The sequence below is a fragment of the Aulonocara stuartgranti genome (assembly GCF_965226115.1).
Source record: "Aulonocara stuartgranti genome assembly, chromosome: 7".
NCBI classification, from domain to species: Eukaryota; Metazoa; Chordata; class Actinopteri; order Cichliformes; family Cichlidae; genus Aulonocara; species Aulonocara stuartgranti.
In genome coordinates this window covers 22,583,918-22,604,244 of record NC_138945.1, presented here as the reverse complement: position 1 = coordinate 22,604,244, position 20,327 = coordinate 22,583,918, and the positions used below count along the sequence as shown (strand labels likewise).

General features: G+C 38.7%; 1 protein-coding gene across 1 annotated transcript in view; it reads right to left on the bottom strand.

Moving 5' to 3' along the window:
* Positions 1-20,327, bottom strand: part of astn2 (astrotactin 2) — a 298,339-nt gene that overhangs the window by 29,165 nt on the left and 248,847 nt on the right. Inside the window, exon 20 of the mRNA XM_082542727.1 lies at positions 3,204-3,345. Coding sequence (XP_082398853.1) covers positions 3,204-3,345 — 142 coding nt within the window. The remainder of the gene's footprint in view (positions 1-3,203; positions 3,346-20,327) is intronic.

The window sequence follows — 20,327 nt, the reverse complement described above, 5'->3', positions numbered from 1 at the left end:
CACAGACGCTCCGTCAATGGTCAGAGGAGCATGTTGGGTGTGCATTCTCCTGAAGTCCACAACAATCTCCTTCGTCTTCTCCACATTCAGAGAGAGATTGTTGTCAGCACACCACGTGGCCAGGCGTCTCACCTCACTTCTGTAGTCGGTCTCATCCCTGTTGCTAATGAGACCCACCACCGTTGTGTCGTCCGCAAACTTGATGAAGAGGTTGGAGCTGTATGATGGAGTGCAGTCATGGGTCAGCAGAGTGAAGAGGAGGGGGCTCAGCACACATCCCTGCGGGGCCCCCGTGTTTAAAATGATGGTGCTGGATGTATTACTGCCGACCCGTACTGCTTGAGGTCTTCCGGTGAGGAAATCCAACAGCCAGTTGCACAGTGAGGTGTTGAGCCCCAGCTGGACCAGTTTTTGAGTGAGCTGTTGGGGGATTATGGTGTTGAATGCTGAACTGAAATCTATGAACAGCATTCGAACATATGAGTCATTTTTGTCCAGGTGTGTGAGTGCCGAGGTGACGTGATGGTGGTGCTTAAACACAAGGCTGCAGCAATATTTCACGTCGAGAGATAACAATCCTCAGCACAAAGTGTCCTTTCTCCTTCATGTGCATTCAAAGGACAAAAAATACACACTTTCAAGGTTTGAAAAGTTCCAAAGTTTGGACCAAGGAGACAAATGATTTGAGTGAGAAATAGAGGAGGCCAACTTTGTCCACTGGGAACAACTATTATTGAACATAAGAGGTGGCCTCCAACACCAACTATCAGCTACTTGAAAGGCAGTGTTGAGATCACTTCCCAGGCATTTCAACCCCTACTCACACCTCGAACATGTGACCCTTAATATCTCACACAATGGCACAGTGAGGCAATGGCTTACAAAGGATTCACACCTTGATTCCTGTGACTGCAATAACCAATGGCTTAATTCACACCTTGGCTCATGTGACCCCTCACGATTCACATGATGACTGGGGAGTAAATAACTCTCAGGATCACCTCCAAAGAGGACAAAATTATAATGGATGAATTACTTGGAACTCCCCATCAGTTTTTGGAGCTGAGGAAGCCTCTCAGATTAGAAGTGAAATGTCTTCAAACATCTTGAAACATATTCAAGCATTTAGGACTAAAATGATCTGGATGACTAAGAACTTGCACAGACATACAACCAGGAGACTGTGACTCATGTTACATTTGGAAAGTTGAACCAGCCTTAAAATTTCTTTCACTCACTGTCTGGTTATGTTTAAGTATTCAAAGTTTTTTGGTTTAGTTAAGGCACTAAGAAATACAAGGTTACTGGTTACTTTAAACCTAAATGGTGAAAAATGATCCTATCAAGTGTGTGAAACTTTGACACTACAGGGGTCTTTTTCAAGCATGAGTCACACAGTACACCTTGTAGTTATCTATGAAACACAGAAAAATAGCTTTTTGACAGAAGCCATATTTGACACCCTGTGGATGAAAACAGGCTGAATAAGCTTAGATTATTAGATTCCTGAAAGTAGCCACCATTTGCTTTTTTGACAGCGCTCCAAGCCCTTGGCCTTCTCTCGATGAGCTTCATGATGTAGTCACCTGTCAGGGTGCCTTGTCAGGGTTCATTTGTGGAATTTCTTGCCTTATTAATGGGGTTCGGACCATCAGTTGTGTTGTGCAGAAGTCAGGTTAGTACAGTAAAGAGTAAAGAGGAACGGCAGTCTATCATTACTTCAAGAACTTTGAATGTGTCCCCAAGTGCATTCACAAAAACCATCAAACACTACAACAAAACTGGCTCACATGAGGAAAGGAAGACCAAGAGTCACCTCTGCTACTGGCGATAAATTCATCCAAGTCATCAGCCTCGGAAATCGCAAGTTAGCAGCACCTCAGATAAATGCCACACAGCGTTCCGGTAGCAGACACATCTCCACATCAACTGTTCAGAGGACACTAATAATGCATGAATCAGGCCTTTATGGTCAAATAGCTGCAAAGAAACCACTACTAAGGAAAAGCAACAAGCAGAAGAGCTTTGTTGTTCTAAGAAACACAAGGAATGGACATTAGACCAGGGGGAAATCTGTGCTTTGGTCTGATGAGTCGAAATCTGAGATCTTTGGTTCCACCCACCGTGTCTTTGTGCGGTGCAGAAAAGGTGAATATTTATTTGTCAAACGGGACAATGACCCCAAACACACCTCTAGGCTGTGTAAGAGCTATTTGACCAAGAAGGAGAGTGATGGAGTGCTGCGCCAAATGGCCTGGCCTCCACAGTCCTAAACCCAATCGAAATGGTTTGGGATTCTTCTTTAAAGAATCTAGCATATAAAACATGTTTTGAGCTATTTAACACTTTTACATAATTCCATACGTGTTCATTCATAGTTTGGATTATGTAAACAATATACAAAGTTCATTTAGCAAATAAAAGAAGAAGAAAAAAGATACAAATTGAAGCTAATATATTTCAATATTACTTCACCTGTAGTGATTCAGTTACATATCGAAAAGGAGTGGGAAGAAGTACACACTTATTTAATCCCACTCTTTGCCATAAGTTATCAGTCTATATTTAATCAGCTTCCTTACTGATATAATCTGCAGTAATAATGACGAACAGATTTCTAATATAATATAGACACCACATCATATCCTTATGTTTTTGTGATCCTATAACTTTACCTCCACACCAATACCTCCAGTTTCAATGAGCATAAATAAAATTTCCTAAACAGAGACATTGACTGAATTTCAATAATTTCCTTTTCTTTATCACTCATGAAGATCATTTCGTTATAACTCTTTTTGAACTGCTTTTTGTTTGGACATTGCTTCAACTCCATACTCGAACTGCTCCATAGTTTTGATGCCTTCAGTGATAATCTACAATTTAAAGAGTTATGAAAATTAAAAAAAACAAAACATTAAATCAGAAGGTGTTTCCAAATGCTCGACTGGTATTGTATATTGTAGGGTAGTGTTTTGTACATTTGCATAGAGGATGTGGAGCTACCTCTTGGCTCTTGGTGAATAATGGAGCAGCAAACAATCTAAACTTGATTTTCATTGTCATGGTGGCCTTCATTGTAAAATTCTAATTTTTTAGGGCCATTGAGAGAATATGTTTCTGCCCACTGATCTTAAGAGGCAGTGACAAACACCATTGACTTGGTGTAGTTCAATGAGGCAGAGGGCAAAGAAGAGACTTACTTGTAGAGGCTGTCGGGTTCCAGGCACTTGAAGACCACTGAATATAGCACAGAGTGGGGATGGTCTCCACTCCTCCTCCCAGCAACAACACAGGACGAACCCAAACCAGAAAACAGATCATCCATCAAGCTCAGGACCTCACCTTATAAAGAGATAACATTGGAAGGAAAGGGAAAACAATGAAAGCACGAATTGAAGTCTGAATCAAAGAAAGGTTCTTACAAAAAGGTCACTTTGGAAATGTTATTTGGCCTGTTTTACTATTAAATATTTTGAGGGGGGAAAAAATGAACAATTGCAAACGTATCTTTCAACATTGCATTTTATCTATTGTTCCATCTATTGCGAAACAATCCCACATGTTTTGGTTCCACCACATGTTTTAACATAAGAAAAACAACAGTGCAAAACACGAGCTTAGTCATGAATGGATTTCTACATTTAGGCATGGAGCTCTTGTAACTGTGCAATTTGAATGATGTTGTTTCACCTCTGCCTGCTCAAGCCGAGGCCATAACAAATGGGACTTTTTACTGTCAGGAACCCATTCACATTACATTACAGAACTGTAAAGAGAACAGGATTTCATACACATTTTGACTTATTGTACATGCTGCTATTACACTGACACCTCCTTGAACACAGTGGTGTCTCAAAAACAGCTTACTTCACAAGCTGTGCAAGAAAAGCAATGCACAATTGTTCATTTAGACACAGGCATACACAACATCAGTTTCCAGTACTCATGGGGGTGATGGAAAAAAGGCGAGACCTGTCAAACTACTGTGGTTTAAAAGCTCTCAAATAGTTGGATTTTAAACTATTTCTACATGAGGTAAAGGGCAGCTTAATTTTAGCTTATGATACGTGTGCCAAATTATAAACACAGAGAGTCTGGCTGGTGGGGCACAAGGGGATGGTAAGAAAAGGTTGCAAGGAAGAGGAAAAAGAACTGCACGAATGAATGATTTGACCTTTTCACAGAAAGAGCTCTGTGTATAGGAGGTTGCCCCCAAACACATTCCAGCACTATTACAGGATTACTCCTCCAAAGGTCTTACCTTTCTAAACATCACTCTCAAACTGTGTTAATTTATATTGTTGTTAAAGTCCACGTGAGGCTGAAAGTAAGTTGTGAATACTGGTATCAGTTTTGTTCAAAACAACATCTCAGGGATGTTGGTGGTATGTCCTGTAGCGCACAGTTCAAATAGAAATTAAACTTTATCTTTCACCTTAAGCAACTTTCAACAATAAAAAAACTCAAATAATACCAAATACCAAATCTGTTCCATCACAGAGTCTAAAAAGATTAAAAATAATACAAAAAACACAGCATGCACAAATGTTCAGTAAAAGAAAAAAAGAAAAAAAAGGTCAGGAGAGAACTAGTAAAGAGCGAGGCTGTATAAGAAAAAAGGCAGTGAGTTTTATGATTATGTTTTATGATTTTGGATGTGGTCGTGGAGAAGAATGATGTCGTCAGTGGATGTTTTGATGATCAGGGTAAATCAAAAAGTTGAAACGCCACTAAAGTATACTTCAGAAGTTTTTGGAGAAGTTGGGGAGATTTGTCATTTTTATTTTTATTATTATTATTCTGACTTGCAAAAATCAAGTGACAGGGCTGCTGACAAACTGAGAGCTTAGTCTCTGACAAATAAGTTATTGTTTGTTGCTAAGACAAAATTCTTGTTTTTTTTATTTGCTTGGTTTAAACGGCACTTTCAAAAACTTGACAGTCAACAAAAGTATCTCTCTGAAGATTTGAAATAGCATATTCACACAAACCTTCTAGGACATGATTTTTGCATAAATTAAATAGTGACAAGTAAAAATAGATGAAAGGATTAAATGAAAGAGCTGTAGTAGATTACCCAGTAACTGCCATCAATTCATAACTCACTTATCTTGTATTAGAGATGCACAAGTGAGTTTTCTTAACACTTTAAGTTCTCCATGTGCCTGCATGGGTTTCCTCCAGCTACACTGGCTTCCTTGGACAGTCTAAGGATGTGCTCGGTTTACGTTAATTAATGATTTAGTAAGGTATTACTGGACATACGGTACAGAACGTATATTTAAGTAGCAGCATTTGGTATTAATTAGCTGATCAAAACGACAAATTATTATACAATTATCAATTCAAAGAGTCACCAAAGACCATAGTGGGTATTACATAACTAATAAATATTTTAATTACTCTTACAACAAATTGTTAAACCAATGAACCTACCCTCTTTCCCTACTAATTTACAATACAATTTATGCAGCACAGCACAACACAACCTAGTCCTTTAGACTGATCCTTCATAGGAACACTGACAGTTCTGGCACCTTGAGAGTGGTGAGGAGTACTCTGAAATTTTGCTCACACCATGCAACTATAAAAAAGCAGAGCTAACAAAAATTGAAAGCATTCAGATTTTGTTCAGAATAATAAAGACAGATTACCGTGCCTGATCTCTACCTTGAAAGCAACTCTAAATTCCTTCTAACACGCTTTGAGCATCAGTAAGAGCACGTGCTATATAAATACCAGTCCACTTACAAAAGAGTTGAAAAGAACTTAAAATACACATTTGTGTTTTAGAACTTGGCCTCACAATATCAACATAAGTTAGCATACTAGTTTTGAAACACAATTTTCTAGAGATCATTACCAAAATCTACAAGAAGAATAATTTGCTGCCATAACACATAGTGCAGGATTGGGGTCAAGCATGTGTACTTTGGTAACCCCTTGCATACCACCTTCTGTTTTAGAGAGTATGGAGAAGATGTGCATGTCTATTTTCATCTGGTATCACAGGAGAGGAAACGTGAGGAGGGTTTGTGTGTGTATGCATCCCTAGGAGTGGAGAATGGGCTGATTAACTGAATATGTTCACACGTGCAAAATGATGTATGACTCAACTGCTAAAGTGGAAGTTTTTTTTACAAGCTATTGGCGCACATGTTTGGCTGTGTCTATGCGTGTTTTTGATTTCTACTCAAGACTTTCAAATGCGATAGCTTAAAAGGGGATATCTTATAAGTGATTTCATATCAGAATTAGGTAAAGATAATCAAAATCCAATCCATTAACAATAGAATAAGAAATGTGAGCACACCCAGAAGCAGCATTTATTGTTATGAGGGTTCCTCATGGGTAGGCCTGTGGTCCGTCAACATTTCTGTCAATACCGAAGCCAAACAGCTCACAGCTGGCAAAAATTAAGGCCCCTGAAATTCTATTACGGTAAAAGCCATTTTGCGTGTTCTCCAGCTTACATGGCGATTAAAACCTCATGGTAAATGCCAGGTGACCTTTTTAGTAAGCAGAGAGAAGAACAAATAACAGCAAATCATGGGAAAGTGACGTCTTGGGCTGACTGACAGTGTACAAAAGAACCACTCTGATTCAAACACACCCTGGCCTTGTAACTATGATGTAGTTGCAAACAAGTCATGATAAGTTTATTTGTACAGACCGATATCATATACAATGTCTCAAAGAGCTTTGCTGCGCCACAACAGAAACAGTTCCTGACCCAGGCTGGCGCAAAGTCTCTGAAAAAAACAAAACAAAACAAGGAATACCCCTCTCAGAAAACTTTGGCACGTAACAACACAAAAAGGAGGAGGTAGGGAGGGCAAAAGAGGAAAAGAGAATCAAAGAGGTCCTTCCTTCACGGAAAGCATAAGTAACAGCAAGTGGAAGACACAATAACAAAAATAATTGCAGCACACAAAAACATAACTGTGGTATTATAAAGGAGTAAATGTGTATGCAGAGAAAATCTACACATGTACTATGGACTTTATATTCACGTTTATGTGCATCTTCTGAACTTGGATGTGGAAATGTGTGCACATGTGGAACGGGACATGTGGGGGTTTTCTGTCTTTAAACCAAACTTGCCATTCTGTTATGGCAGACATAGCCTTTCACATACAGTTTCTAATTCATGCACAGTCTAACTGCTTTAGCCATTAGCTGTATTTGTCTTTCTGTATATGTTTTTATTTGAATGAGAATGTATATGCAAATCGTCAAGGTGAGCTGGTTTATGGATTAGATATGTTTAGATATTTTTTCTTCAAGGAGGAAATTTGAAAGTATCAGAAGAAGAAAAAATGTAATTGGAATTGATAAATGAACTTATTCACTTACATACAAGTGAGTAATAACACTAAAGCACTTTTTTATTAAACAAGTATAAGTAGTTGCTTCAAAGTGCTGAATTTGAATAGTATAGCTTTTCATTGCAAGGATATATTGGTGTAAGTAGGGTAGGGATTAATAAGGGTAGAAAATCAAAAATAATCTATGGGAGAGATAACAAAAATTTTAGGAATGTCCAAATCGCCCATCTGCTTCAGTCTTAAAAAAGGAAGAAAAAAAAATCTGAACCGGCTAACTCAGCAACACTAAAAAGTTTGAAAGACCACAGAAGACAACTAAAGTGCATGATGAGAGAATTATTTCCATGGTTAAGAAAAACAATTACACAACTAAGCCTTTATGAATGGAAATACAAATGGTTTACAACAAGGTGCAAACCACTGGTTACATGGATTCGACTTTGCCAAAAAACATCTAAAATGGTCTGCACAGTTCTGCAAAACGTTCTGGCCAGATGAAACCAAGATTAACTTGCACCAGATGGGAAGACAAAAGTATGAAGGAGAGAAACACTCATGATCTGAATCATACCGCATTATCTGTCAAACATGGTGCAGGGAATGTAATGGCGTGGCCATGAATGGCTCTCAGTGGAACTGGGTCACTCGTGTTTATTGATGATGTGGCTGCTGAGAGAACTATCAGGATAAATGCTAAATTGTACATAGCAAAACTGATCAGACAGCATTTCACAGTGTGAATGGATGATGACCCAAAGCATACTGCAAAAGTAACAGTATGGTTTGTGAGATAAAAAACTGAAAGGGACGCACAAACAAGCAGCAACTGAAGTTTGCTGCAAGGCGATACTAAGTATAAAAATGTCAGTAATTCTTCAAAAGTTAATATAATCGTTCTTGTTAAACCCACTGAATTAAAGCTAAAGTTCTGCACCACTGTTACACATTGACTCTATGTCCAAAGGCAAAACTAGTAAAACTAGAAAAAACTGTCTTTGTCCTACAATCTGTTCTGCATATACCATAAAATTTAGGTGCCTAACTAACTAACTAACTAACTATATAAACTAAGTGTGACCTGCTCCACCGTCTCCATATCTGGGTGCCACCACAATAACTGCACTCCAGTATTTAACTACTGCTTCAGGAGTCATCCAGCCCAACCAGCCTTCTTCACAACCAATGGTTGCCTTCTATGGCAGGCAGCTATGACCTTCTGACCACAGCTCCTAAATGAGCGTTTCTGCAACTGAGTCTTTGAAGATGGCCAACTCAGATGCTATGTCCCCCATCTCCCCTGGGATGCAATTAACTGTTCAGTAACTGCAGGGTTTACCATTTCTGTCCAGCAGTCTTTCCTGCCATCTGATCCAACTCACCACTAGTTGTTCAGCTCTGCTAATCTCTTCAACCTTGTGTCCAATCACTGATCAATGGGCTAAGTGCTTTGGTAAAATTTAAACTTGTGCTCTGCTTTAGGTCAGGCCATTCCTACAAATGACCTCTCTTCCAGTACATTATCCAAGATCCCATCCAGAATCGCCTTGCCATCCAGAGCCTTGCTCTCTGTGACTCAGTCACGCAGAGGTGACCCTCTCACACTCCAGTGCAAATTCCATGACTGCAGCACTCAGCCAGCCAGGGGCTTGTTAGTATCCCCACAAACTCCCCGGTTCCTCTCATTATATGTAAAATCTGGATAAGGATAGAGTCCAGCCCCTCGCAGCGGTTAGGTTTCAGAACCCTTGTATAGAGGTGAGCCCAAATAAAATTAGTTGGTACCACTCCACCTAACACACTACCTTTTAAAAAAAATATTTTTAAACAGATAAAAAAAAAAGCTGTTAGCAAGCTTGTCTTCCTGATCTGGCTCCAAGAACAGGTCCTGGTTTCCCTCACAGAGGAAGCTGCAGCATCTCAGATGCAATTCTTTTTTTTTCTTTTAATGAGACTGGTGACGTTTCATTTTACTGGAATTGTTGCTCAATATGATTCATGTTTTCTACAATCACAGTGTTGCTTTGTCAAAGTGAATATAACCTGCACAACACACTATTCGCTGAAGCTTTTCTTCCTCATTTAAGTTATTTCTTGAAAGCATTGTCTGCTGAGATGACATATTGTTGCTGAGCAGGAACTAATCCTATGGACAAACTCAGTGGAATGCTTACATCTTGATAACACATTCATTTGCAAGAGTAAAAAGAGCATTACGTCAGAGCTTTACAGTTATCTGAAATTAATCAACTTCCCTCCAGCTAATAATAATTGAGTTTTCACCCAGGCCATAGTTTAATCAAAGATAAGATATCATATTTAAATGTAAAATAACATATGGGTATGAATGAAAGCATGAAGAAACAAGTTTAGCAGATGTAATGACAAAACCGATTAATTAATTATTTGATCCTCCTTTAGGATTAATTTAAATGTTTAATTGCACTGTCATCCTGCCTGCCATAGTTATACAGTTCTGTTAAAGGCAGCTCTTATAGGGAGAAGGTCAAATGAGGTTACAGCTAGATGACAAAGTGGCATGCAAACTGAAAATTGTTTCATGTACACAAACCTTGACTTCCTACTGTTGAAAAAATTTGATCTGACTTGAGCTATTAAAGATATGCGATATCACGTGCTCTGGATGTTTATCAGATTCTTTATTTTTGTTTGTTTCCTTTTCAGAACGATGTGGCACACTGGCTATGACTACCCGTGAATTAAAATCTGTTAGGCAGTGACCTTACCTTACCTTTTCTACATAGCAAGAAATTGGCTCAGAAGGGGTTGCTTTCTTACAGACTAATGGCCTCGTAGGGCCATCTGTACCACGTCTGGTCATTTTTATTGCTTTTGGCTTTGCTTTGTCCTTTTGGCCCTCCTGCTGAATCTGAATTAAGACAAGAGGTGTCAGTACTGACAGGCTGTTTGGTTGTTGTGCTGCACTGTTTGAAGAATTGATTTGCAGTGCCATCTTTTACCTGACAAGGAGAATAGTGTGAACTCATGGCATCAACTAGTGCTGTTGTACAACACTGTGAGGAGACTTGTGTAGGGAGGCATTAAACTAAAACCACTTGTGTCAGCAAACACAGTGGCCAGCATGGGCATTGTGTTTCTGGACATTGACGCTTAGTGAGATTTGACTGAGTATACATAAAAAATGGAAATATTTTTAGAGTAGAGATGAATGACAATTTAAACTTTTTTTTTCCTTTTTTTCCTTTTTATTCTCAAAAGGCAACACGGGCAATGGAACAAAAAGAGGGAATATTTTCTATTGTGAATGAAGCTTGATGTGTGAGCTTGATGTGTAAGTGTTTGAATGACCTATTTATAATTCTTATAACTTTTTTTATAGCACATAAACTGCTTTGTATGTGTCCCTATACTGCTAAACGTACACAATGTATGGAATTAATAGGGAACAACAAAGTATACATAATAATTTTGATTTACTCCTCTACACAATCACAACTAATATTCACACAAGCCACTAACATCCAATTTCCCAGATATAAATATCCCATGATGTCACTGGCATTGATCCAAGTCCAAGACTGAGTTATTTTACCATCAATACTTTGGCTTCCACAGGGGTTCCATTTATTTGTATCATCGCTTTAACAATTTATTTTCCATGATCAGTGTATCTTATTTTGTTTCATTAAGTTTGTCTCCCAATAGCAGTGTTTTTCTTTTTTTGAGATGTTCATCCCGCTCAGGTTCTTCACTTGTCTTAGTAGGACAGTCTTGTGCTATTAACAACCCTAACAGGAACTGTCTTGGTGTCTATTCAGGGTGGGGTGTGTTGGCTACGACAGTGATACATTTAATTGCAATTTTCTTGCTTTAAACGGACTTAATAAGTTGCCATTTCTTTTTTTTCCCAGCTCTTGCGTCATGACACTCTCAGCTCTACTTCTAGCCATTTCATCTGCATAAGTTCGGTGTGTAGATTAAACATTGTTTATTGTTCCAGGTCATTGAGCTTTCCTTCCTTTAAGTAGTTATCTTGCCTTTCTCTTTAACGATATTTTTTTGTTGCAAGATGGGAATCAAAACCATGATTCTCCTTCATGCTCCTCTTTCTCAGAATGTTAGCTTTCTACTGTGTCTCTTCCTATATAACACCATACAGTCCAACAAAAACAATTGCCCACCTAAATCAGCATTTCCCTCTCATTTTGTCAATATTGTGTCAATATTGAAATTACAACACTGATTTTAAAAAAACCTTTGTATAAAGAATATCTTACACAATTTTATAGTGTTTTATATCACATTTAGATAATGCATACTGTAAATGATGTCAGTTTACCTGTAAATTTACATGTAAATATAAACAGACTCAGGGCCTATAGCTTGACTTTATTTGGAGCACAAACACGATGGTAACCAAATTGTCCAGTCAGTGATTATAATAGCTGCAAAAAAATCTCAGCAGGCTTGCTTGTAGTCTTTCCTTGATAAGCATGGGTTTCTATTCAGAGTGCATATTTATTTCTACCATTTTGTGCCTGCATATGCCCCAAATTTGCAAAAACAACTAATCAATCCTAATTTAATGCATAAATGCATATTAAAATTGATTTTTTCGTCGCCACCAAATTCAACAAAGATCAAGCCCAGGCACAAACTGTGTCAAACAGACAAATATCTCATTATAAATAATGGGGACAAAACAGGCTGCAACAAACAATGATGAATGAAAAGGAAGGAACTGAGAGGCAGCATCCTTATCTTGTCTTAGTAATAATTCCATAATTCCAGTGCACTTCCATTAGCGAGAGTTTGGGGACATTGAATGATTGTTGTAATTAATGAGAGATGGAGAGACCTGTGGCGAAGACAGAGAGACTAACAATATGTGTGTGAAGAGGCAAAATGGGAAAGGAAGCAAAAAGGGAAAGGGACTGCAGAAAGCCCTTGGCCCCCTGCCTGCAATCTGCAATCTGCTGATGGCGAAGCTCGTGACGAGGAGGTGCACAGCGTCCATTTTTAGCGATGAGGTCATCTTTAATTAACAAAACAAAGAGAGTCAGCTGTGTCACTCCAATCTGTTATCTGCAACCATGCTCAAGGACACCCTTTATCTCCATATAATTCAATCTCTTTGAACGAGGGCTTATCGACGCATTGGGGTGCATTCTTGGTCTCAACCAATGATGGAGCTGTCACATAAACAGGGGAGGGGGATACCACTAGCTCTGATCGCATAAAAAAAGGGCGACATGAGGAAAGAGGATAGGTATGTAGAAGTACGAGACATGTGATAATAGATGTAAGCAAAGCCGTGGAGCATCCCTGTGTTATTTATCCCAATAAGCTGGCTGGTTAAGCTAGAAGGAGGAAACTGGAACTAAAATAAGGGCAAAGATCAAATGGCTAATCCATTTCTGAGTCCAACAGTGCCAGCGTGAGGTGACATCATTGCTGTGTAACCCTTAGTCCTGCTGCTGTCTGGTTTCTCTCTCCTCCAGCTTGTGTCTTATTCTTTCCTCGTTGTCTTCTCTTTTTTTGTATCTGCGTCTCTCAGAGAGACTTTCCACATTTTCAGACAATCTCTTCTGTTTTTGTGCGTGCGTGTTCCTGTCAGTCCTGTAATTGTTCCAGTCTGCCATGCCCTCTGAGATTTTTTTTTTCATGCCACAAAATCAGGTGTCACACAGCAGTGACGCAACACACAGACTCACAGGTTTTTAATTAGCACCAAGTGTGTGTGCATTTGTGCGAGGGTTGCGGGAAGCACAGTGCTACGCTTATGAACGCGCTCACAAAAAAAGTGTCACATCAGCACAACTGTGATTTAAGGACAAGCGACTGAAATTAGCAGCTGAGAAGATAATGCAGGAATGGTGCAAATGTGATGATGGAAACCAAACTGTCTGTGTTTAGCCAAAAAAAGAGGCACTAGTAAGATTTTTCTTTTCCCTTCTTTGTTTGTGCTTCACTTTTTTTTAAAGAACTCCCAGGGAGATCGACAAGAAACATAGCTGAGAAACAAGAACATCATATTGCAAATATGTCACTATTTATTCCCACCCTTTCAAAACACTGTCTTGCATCATTTTGCAAAAAAAAAAAAAAAAGTTTAGCAGGCTGAGTTTCGGGCTTTGGTGCCACATAGCTTAAATGAAACCAGGTCAGTTCCTTACCATCCTTATCCTTCTTAACAAATATCATAAAAGTATCACCTTAATTACTTTACCATTACTTCAGGCACAAGTTAAAATGGATGTGCCTTCAGTATAGAGTATACAGTATACTAATTCTCTGTCACTCTATCACTGTGTCAACGTTTGGTTGTATTAAAACTAGACTTTCTAGTGTTTTAATAGTTTATGCAAAATCTCTTACGATCTGTGATTATCTTATTTTTCACATCTGGTTTGACCCATTAGTGCTGTGCTGACGTCTTTGTGAACACTGCCTCTGCATTGGTGTGCCATCTAGAGGCTTGAGCCTGAGTCTGAAGTCAATGATTTAAACACATCCATTCCTGATCGGGAGAGTAAATAATATTTAGAGGGAGGAGGGCTATTCCCTATATTAGTTTACCCTTAGCCATATTATACTGACGGATTTTAATGGCGCTATCACCCCATATTCAGATGGAAGATTAAAACAGAAATAGTGTTTTAACCAAAACAAAAAGTGCCACTAATGTTCAGGGATTTCCTCAAATTTGATTCTGTTTCTAACAGATAATATGAGTAGTTAATTGCTTTCTGTGGCGGTCACCAGAGGTCACAGAGATATCCATTTTAATTTGACTGCCCATCAGGATCATTTTTCATGTTTAGAGGTTGCCCATTAAAACCTTTTTATCTTTGTAACAGATGTTGTGCACAAGGCACACAAGTGTAGAATTCCCTGTTCCAGTCGTTATTAACTCCTCGCTTCACTTGCCTACATGCTATATTTTACAATAAGATAGACATTTTCTAACATAAGTTGCGTATCTGTAAGTTGTGACACAATTCTTTGGAAGCCCCTGAAGGAAAACATGGCTCACCGGTTGAGAGTTGACTTTACAAAGATGCTTTAACTGTCAATTTCCTTGAAATATAAATAACTGATAATTCAAAGGCACTCTTTCCACCATCTTGGCTTGTACCCCAGTCTGGCAGGGTGAAAGCGCGCTGCTGTAAAGACAAACGCTGGGCCAGATTTATAACACAAGACAAATCAAGAGCATCACTGCAAAATGAAGCGCTGCACTGTCATTTCTTTTATCTTGTATGTTTTATTTTCATACTCATCAGAAGTGAAAATAATAACTGGAAAATTGTATTAACTGCAGAGCCCTATACTCCACAACAGTATTTTTTGATTCTGATTGGTGCATCACTGTGGATGCATTTTGCATGGCAGCGTCTCTGTCAACACACTGCAGATACACATTCTGGGGACGGGATTCCCCAGTAATCGCTCAGAACTATAAGAATTCTCTTTTGCATGCCAGTATAGTCTGACTGGAATAGGTAGTTGGAGCAAAAACAACACAATATTTCAAATGACTTCTACAGCAATGTGTCACCTCTCAAGTTATTTAAACCACACGTTTCCCAACTTCTACTGTAGCAATATAAACTCTGGGTTCCAGCAATAGTGAAGTTCAAGCTTAAAAGGAACCTTTTTACTAACATTTCCCGTTTTACTATGTGCAAACTGGAGGCTTTTGAGAATAGCACAGAGGTATCTACTATGGACGTGATTGTATTTAAGCCCTTAGGGTTGCTAGTACAGCGTTGTCCACATAAACAACAAGATAAATGCACTAAGGGCTCATCTGCTATCCTTACTACTCATGATTTGTGAGGGACCAGGGTGAAGCCTTAAAAAAAAGTGACAAATTTTCAAAAAGTACTGATAAGTAGGATAAGCTAAGAAAATTGGTTCCTAATGGCTTGTACAGATGTGGTTAGAATGGCTAACGTTATAAAATAAATGCTTCTTGGAGGAAAAGGAGTGAACGGAGACAAATGGCAACAAATGATATATATAAAAAGTGCAAATAAACTCAGTTGTGGGCTGTTTCTCGGGCACGGATGAAAGTTTTAAGGTTGCAGGAAGACATGCTATTGACAGACTTCATACATCGCATTGTATTTTGTTACCTGCTTTTATTTTTAAGGCCTTTTTTGTTTATAACAGTTAGTACAACAGCCCTACCATATGTAAAAATAATATTGTCTTTTCCTGGATTCACGGCCAAATACAGTGCAAGTAGAGCAGGCTAAGAAAAAGAAATTAGGGAGAGGCATAGAAGTGGCATAAGAAACGAGAAGTCAGGGAGCTAACGTGGCTGGTTCTTACGCCACCGACCGTACTGATGGAGGGTTTATAACTGAATAAGGCACTTCCAAAGAACACACTCAAACTTTGACATGAAATTTCCAGTAAACACAGATCCCCTTTACCAATTATGAGGTAACTGAGGTGTAGAATCAATACGCATCACCAGGCAAGACGGAGTCACATCAGAAACATTTATGAATATTAGCTTGGAGGAAGAGAGCTTTCACTGTAAAGATTTTCAAGGACTTTATGATTGCATCTATTCATGCAGGAAGTTGTTAAGGATGAAAAACCTAAGCCAAAAGGGTGGCACATTACGTCATTCAAATCAGCTTATTTAACCCCAGCTTGTGGAAAAAAGCATTTGAAAAATAAAAGCGAGTCTTCCTCTTTAGCGATGACTGGAGCGATGACTGAATTTACTTTTTTCTTCTTCTTTTTTTCCCCCCAAGTGTTATCCCCACACATTTCAGCTGAGGTGTGTGACTTACTCTGCTGATGTCTAACGGATAAATATGTGAGTGCAGCTTTAATTTGTATCATAAATCATGTAAAAGCAGGTTGCACATGCCGGTTTCCAGTGGATAACATCGGCCCTCTCACAATCAGAGAAGCCAAATCTGTGGACTTATTTATGTCCTGTGACTGACCTGAACAATAGAGGGACACGGTCTTTTCTCCTGTCCTCATCTAGACAGCAATAACATAGAAACATGGCTTTGTGAATCCAATAAAGACTGTATCCAAGTGTCTGCATCTTCACACTCTTTCTGTCTGCCATCTGTATGAGTGTGCATATGGCTGTGTGTGCTCTGGATGTGTGACTCATACTCAGCATGGCTGAGTGTCTGTTTGAAGCCGTCTATATTTCTTTTATGTCAGACGCCAGCCTGTAGCAGTGTTTCAGCTTTGAATGGATGCAGATGCATCCTCAAGTTCCATTGACCCTCTCAAGACAGGCGTTGCAGATTTGCAACAGTTAAAAGCTAACAACCTGATTACCCCACATACATATTTTATGAGTTTGTTTTACTCAGAAGTACCACTGCAGGTATTCTTTTGTGCATTAGCAAGAAAAATTTAATTTGAGCCTGAGAGGGTTAATGCTGGCTTCGGCTATACCCCATCTCCTGGATGAAGGTACTGCTATTACTACTGATTAAGTAGGATGCGGTCATGCTCATCCCTCTCTACCATACATTGTAATTAGTGTTTTATCTAGCTTTTTGTTTCCAGTAATACTGAGAAACAACTGTTATTTGTATGTTTTATGTTTACATTTCTGAACACCATAGGTGTCCTGTAATTTATCATGGAAGAGCCAAATGCTTCAAAGAGCACTTTTATAATAAACTAGTCCCTTATTCAACATTCAAATATAAAAATACAAAAAGTCACATCTTCCATAATATTCCCTCTTTAACACATGAAAAGTGAATATCACCTCACACTGCTTTATAGTGCCAACTGTCATCCCTGACTTAAGCTTTGGATCAGGATTTTTCCCTAGAATGGTCAAACATGGTTTTACTGTAATTCAGCCGAATAATCCTAGAGTGTACCCACCCTAAGATGTTGGAGAAGCTTGACTACGAGCTCAGTGGTTCATATCGTCACACAGTCTCGGAAAATGTGAACGGGGAAAATGAAGGAGAAACACTTGTATCCAAAAAACCACCAAGATGCCCTCAAGCAAAAGGTTTATCCCCCAAACTGCTGCTTGGCCAACGAAAGCTGGCCTTAGTGGCAGCTGCCATAAGGAAATCTGTCAATGTGCATTTGTCTGTGAAAGGCAGGAGGAGCTGAGAAAAAAATATAGCACTGAGGAATGGCTCGGCTTTAAAACATATTGCACTTTTTATACACAAGGTGAGTATTGTATAGTGCTCAGCTGGACGTTTTTTTAATTTCAGCTTTTGGTTTCACAATTTGTTTCCCAGTAAATGCTTCTGAAATTCTTCTTAAATAAATAAAGTCCAATAACTTCAAAATACATAAGTGTGAGAAAACGGCAGTTCTTGAAAAACATGCTCCTTTATTTGTTGAGCTCAGAGAACTGGATCTCTTGATTTTAAGAGGCAGCCTTTACAGTTAGGTCCATAACTATTTGCACAATGAAACCAATTTTGTAATTTTGCCTCTGTACACCATCACAGTGGGTTTTAAATCAAGGTGTGATTGAAGTGCTGGATTTTAGCTTTAATTTAAGGGAATTGACAAATGTATTGCTTTAACTGTTTAGGAAGTTCAGCTATACAGTCCGTCAAATTTAGAGGCTCCACGTGTAATTGGCCTAACATCATTTTAAATAAATCATTTTCAGTCAGTAACAGCAGGCAGTCTTGAACCCCTGGAAATCATCAAACGCTGCATCTCCTGTTTTGAGAAGATTCTAGAGATTTTCCACTGCAAAACTTGCTCTATTGGGTTGAGATCAGTTGACTGACTTAAGCAATGAAGAATATCACCAAACTTTGCATGGAGAAACTCTTGGCCTGCTTTAGCAGTACGCTTTGGGACGCTATCCATTTGCGCCATCTGATCAGTTTTGCAGAACGGGGCTGAATCTGAGCAGAGATTATTTCTCTCTACACTTCGCAATTCATCCTGCTACTTCTATCAGCAATCACGTCATTATTAAAAACCAGTGGCTTGGTTCCACCGTCTGCTATATATGCCCATGCCATAACAGCGCCTGCATCATGTTTGACAGATAATGTGATATGCTTCAGCTAATGAGCTGTTTCTATTTATTCTCCATACTTTTCTTTCCCGTCATTTTGTAACAAGTTAATCTTGATTTCATGTGTCCAAAGATTGTTTTAACATTTTTTAAATATATACTTTTTTCCTCCCTGAACTTGGCAGGCTCAGTTAGAAAAGTCAAATCTGGTCTTTCTGCTTTTGAGTATAATCTGTGAATTGTACATTGTCGTAAACCCTCTGTATTTATTTCATTTCTCGATTGCAGACTTTGACATTGATGTCTTCTTGAGGGTTTTCTTGACTTTGCTAAAGTTGTGAAGATGTTTTTCTTAACCAAGGAAAGAATTATGCAATGATCCAATAGCTGTCTGCTGTGGTGATGCTGCAGAGCCAGCCAGCACATTGGATGTACTAGGCTGTTGATTTGGCCACTCCTAAAGTTCTCTGACAGGTTTTTTTCAGCCTAATGATGGTCTCCTTCACTTGGATTGACACGTCTTTATTAAGAGTTGTAGTGAAAAGCTACCAAATGCAAACTGAATGCTTGGAAATGACTCCATATCATTCATTTGCTTTTTTATGTAATAAAAAGAGAATGAGTCTCATTTGGCTGCTTTTTAATCATTTTCCAATAGTACATTCAATGTAAGTCCTAAAAAGTTGATGGGATACTTTTGTTAAACCCTGATCACACCACTGATTTATTTTAAATCCACTGTTTTGGTATACAAAGGCAAAAGTGGGTCATTAGAAGTGTCATATATATTAAGTAAACATATGGAGCATGTAAGTGCACTGCTTGTCACCAAACTCCTATTTTAACCCTTTAAGACATACCATAGAACCGAGCCATTTTTTGGAGCATTTCAAGTTGCTATACATAAATACAACCATTATAGCCCAAATTTTAATAATATGTCTGCATTAAGTGCATAGTAATTACATAAATTGCAAAAAAGTGCAATAAACTACAAAAAAATTGAAAATCGTTTTTGTTTTTTTAACATATATTTCTAGTTAGAGAAATTTAAGAGGCTCATCCCTCAAAACTGTAAATACAAAAAAGTTGCACAAACTAGTTTCCCACCACGGGAAATTTATTTTGAGTGTCTTCATAGTTTTATTTTTGAGATACACCAATTTTCATATACTGCAGGAAAAACGAAAAAAATATATTACAGTGCAAATTTGCAAAATAACAGCATATGCATCAAAATAAACTATTTCCAGCAGTGCAATATGAGTCCTCAGCATCCCAGAAACGACACAGAAAGTCATAAAGTCAAACATAACTTTTAAAAATACAAGTATAGGCTCATAAGGCCACGATGGTAAAAAAGACTACATTTCCGCAAAATGACGTCACTTCCGGTTTCGGGCAGGTCATGCAGGACATGCGATAGTTCACGCTGATGGACGTAGGAAGTGTTACAAACAGCTGATCGGATCGGTAAAGCGTGTTTCTGGAATATTATGTTTTTGTTGCTGCAAGTGCTTTTTATGCAGTTTTTGCAAAGCTATATGTGGAAGGAAACCGTGACCTAGGACAAGCTGATGGCATAAGATGTAAGTACAACTCCTCCGATTTCATATGCAAAAAAAAATTATTGCGCTAGCTTACGTGGTTGCAGAGCTACCGGGATTTAAAAATAGTTACGCAAAATGGAGCGTGTCCGCTCTGACCGGCTTTAAAGGGTTAAAGAAAGTTCAGAAAGAAAAAAACACAGAATAAAGTTAAAAAGACAAAAGATGAAGACAATGATTTCAATCTGCATTGTTCTCTGTTATAACATGAATTAGAGTGGTGACTGGCACATAGCAAAGTGAGTCACCCACACCATCTGCCCCTCCGTACCTCACCTCTGCCAGCATGGCTCTGTCTAGCTATCTGTGCCCTCTCTTTCTCTGGTGCCCACGCTTCATTAGCTCCTCCCCTGGATGATGGATGGCCTGTCCGTGCATCCCAGTGTCTAAAGCCAGACCATCTCA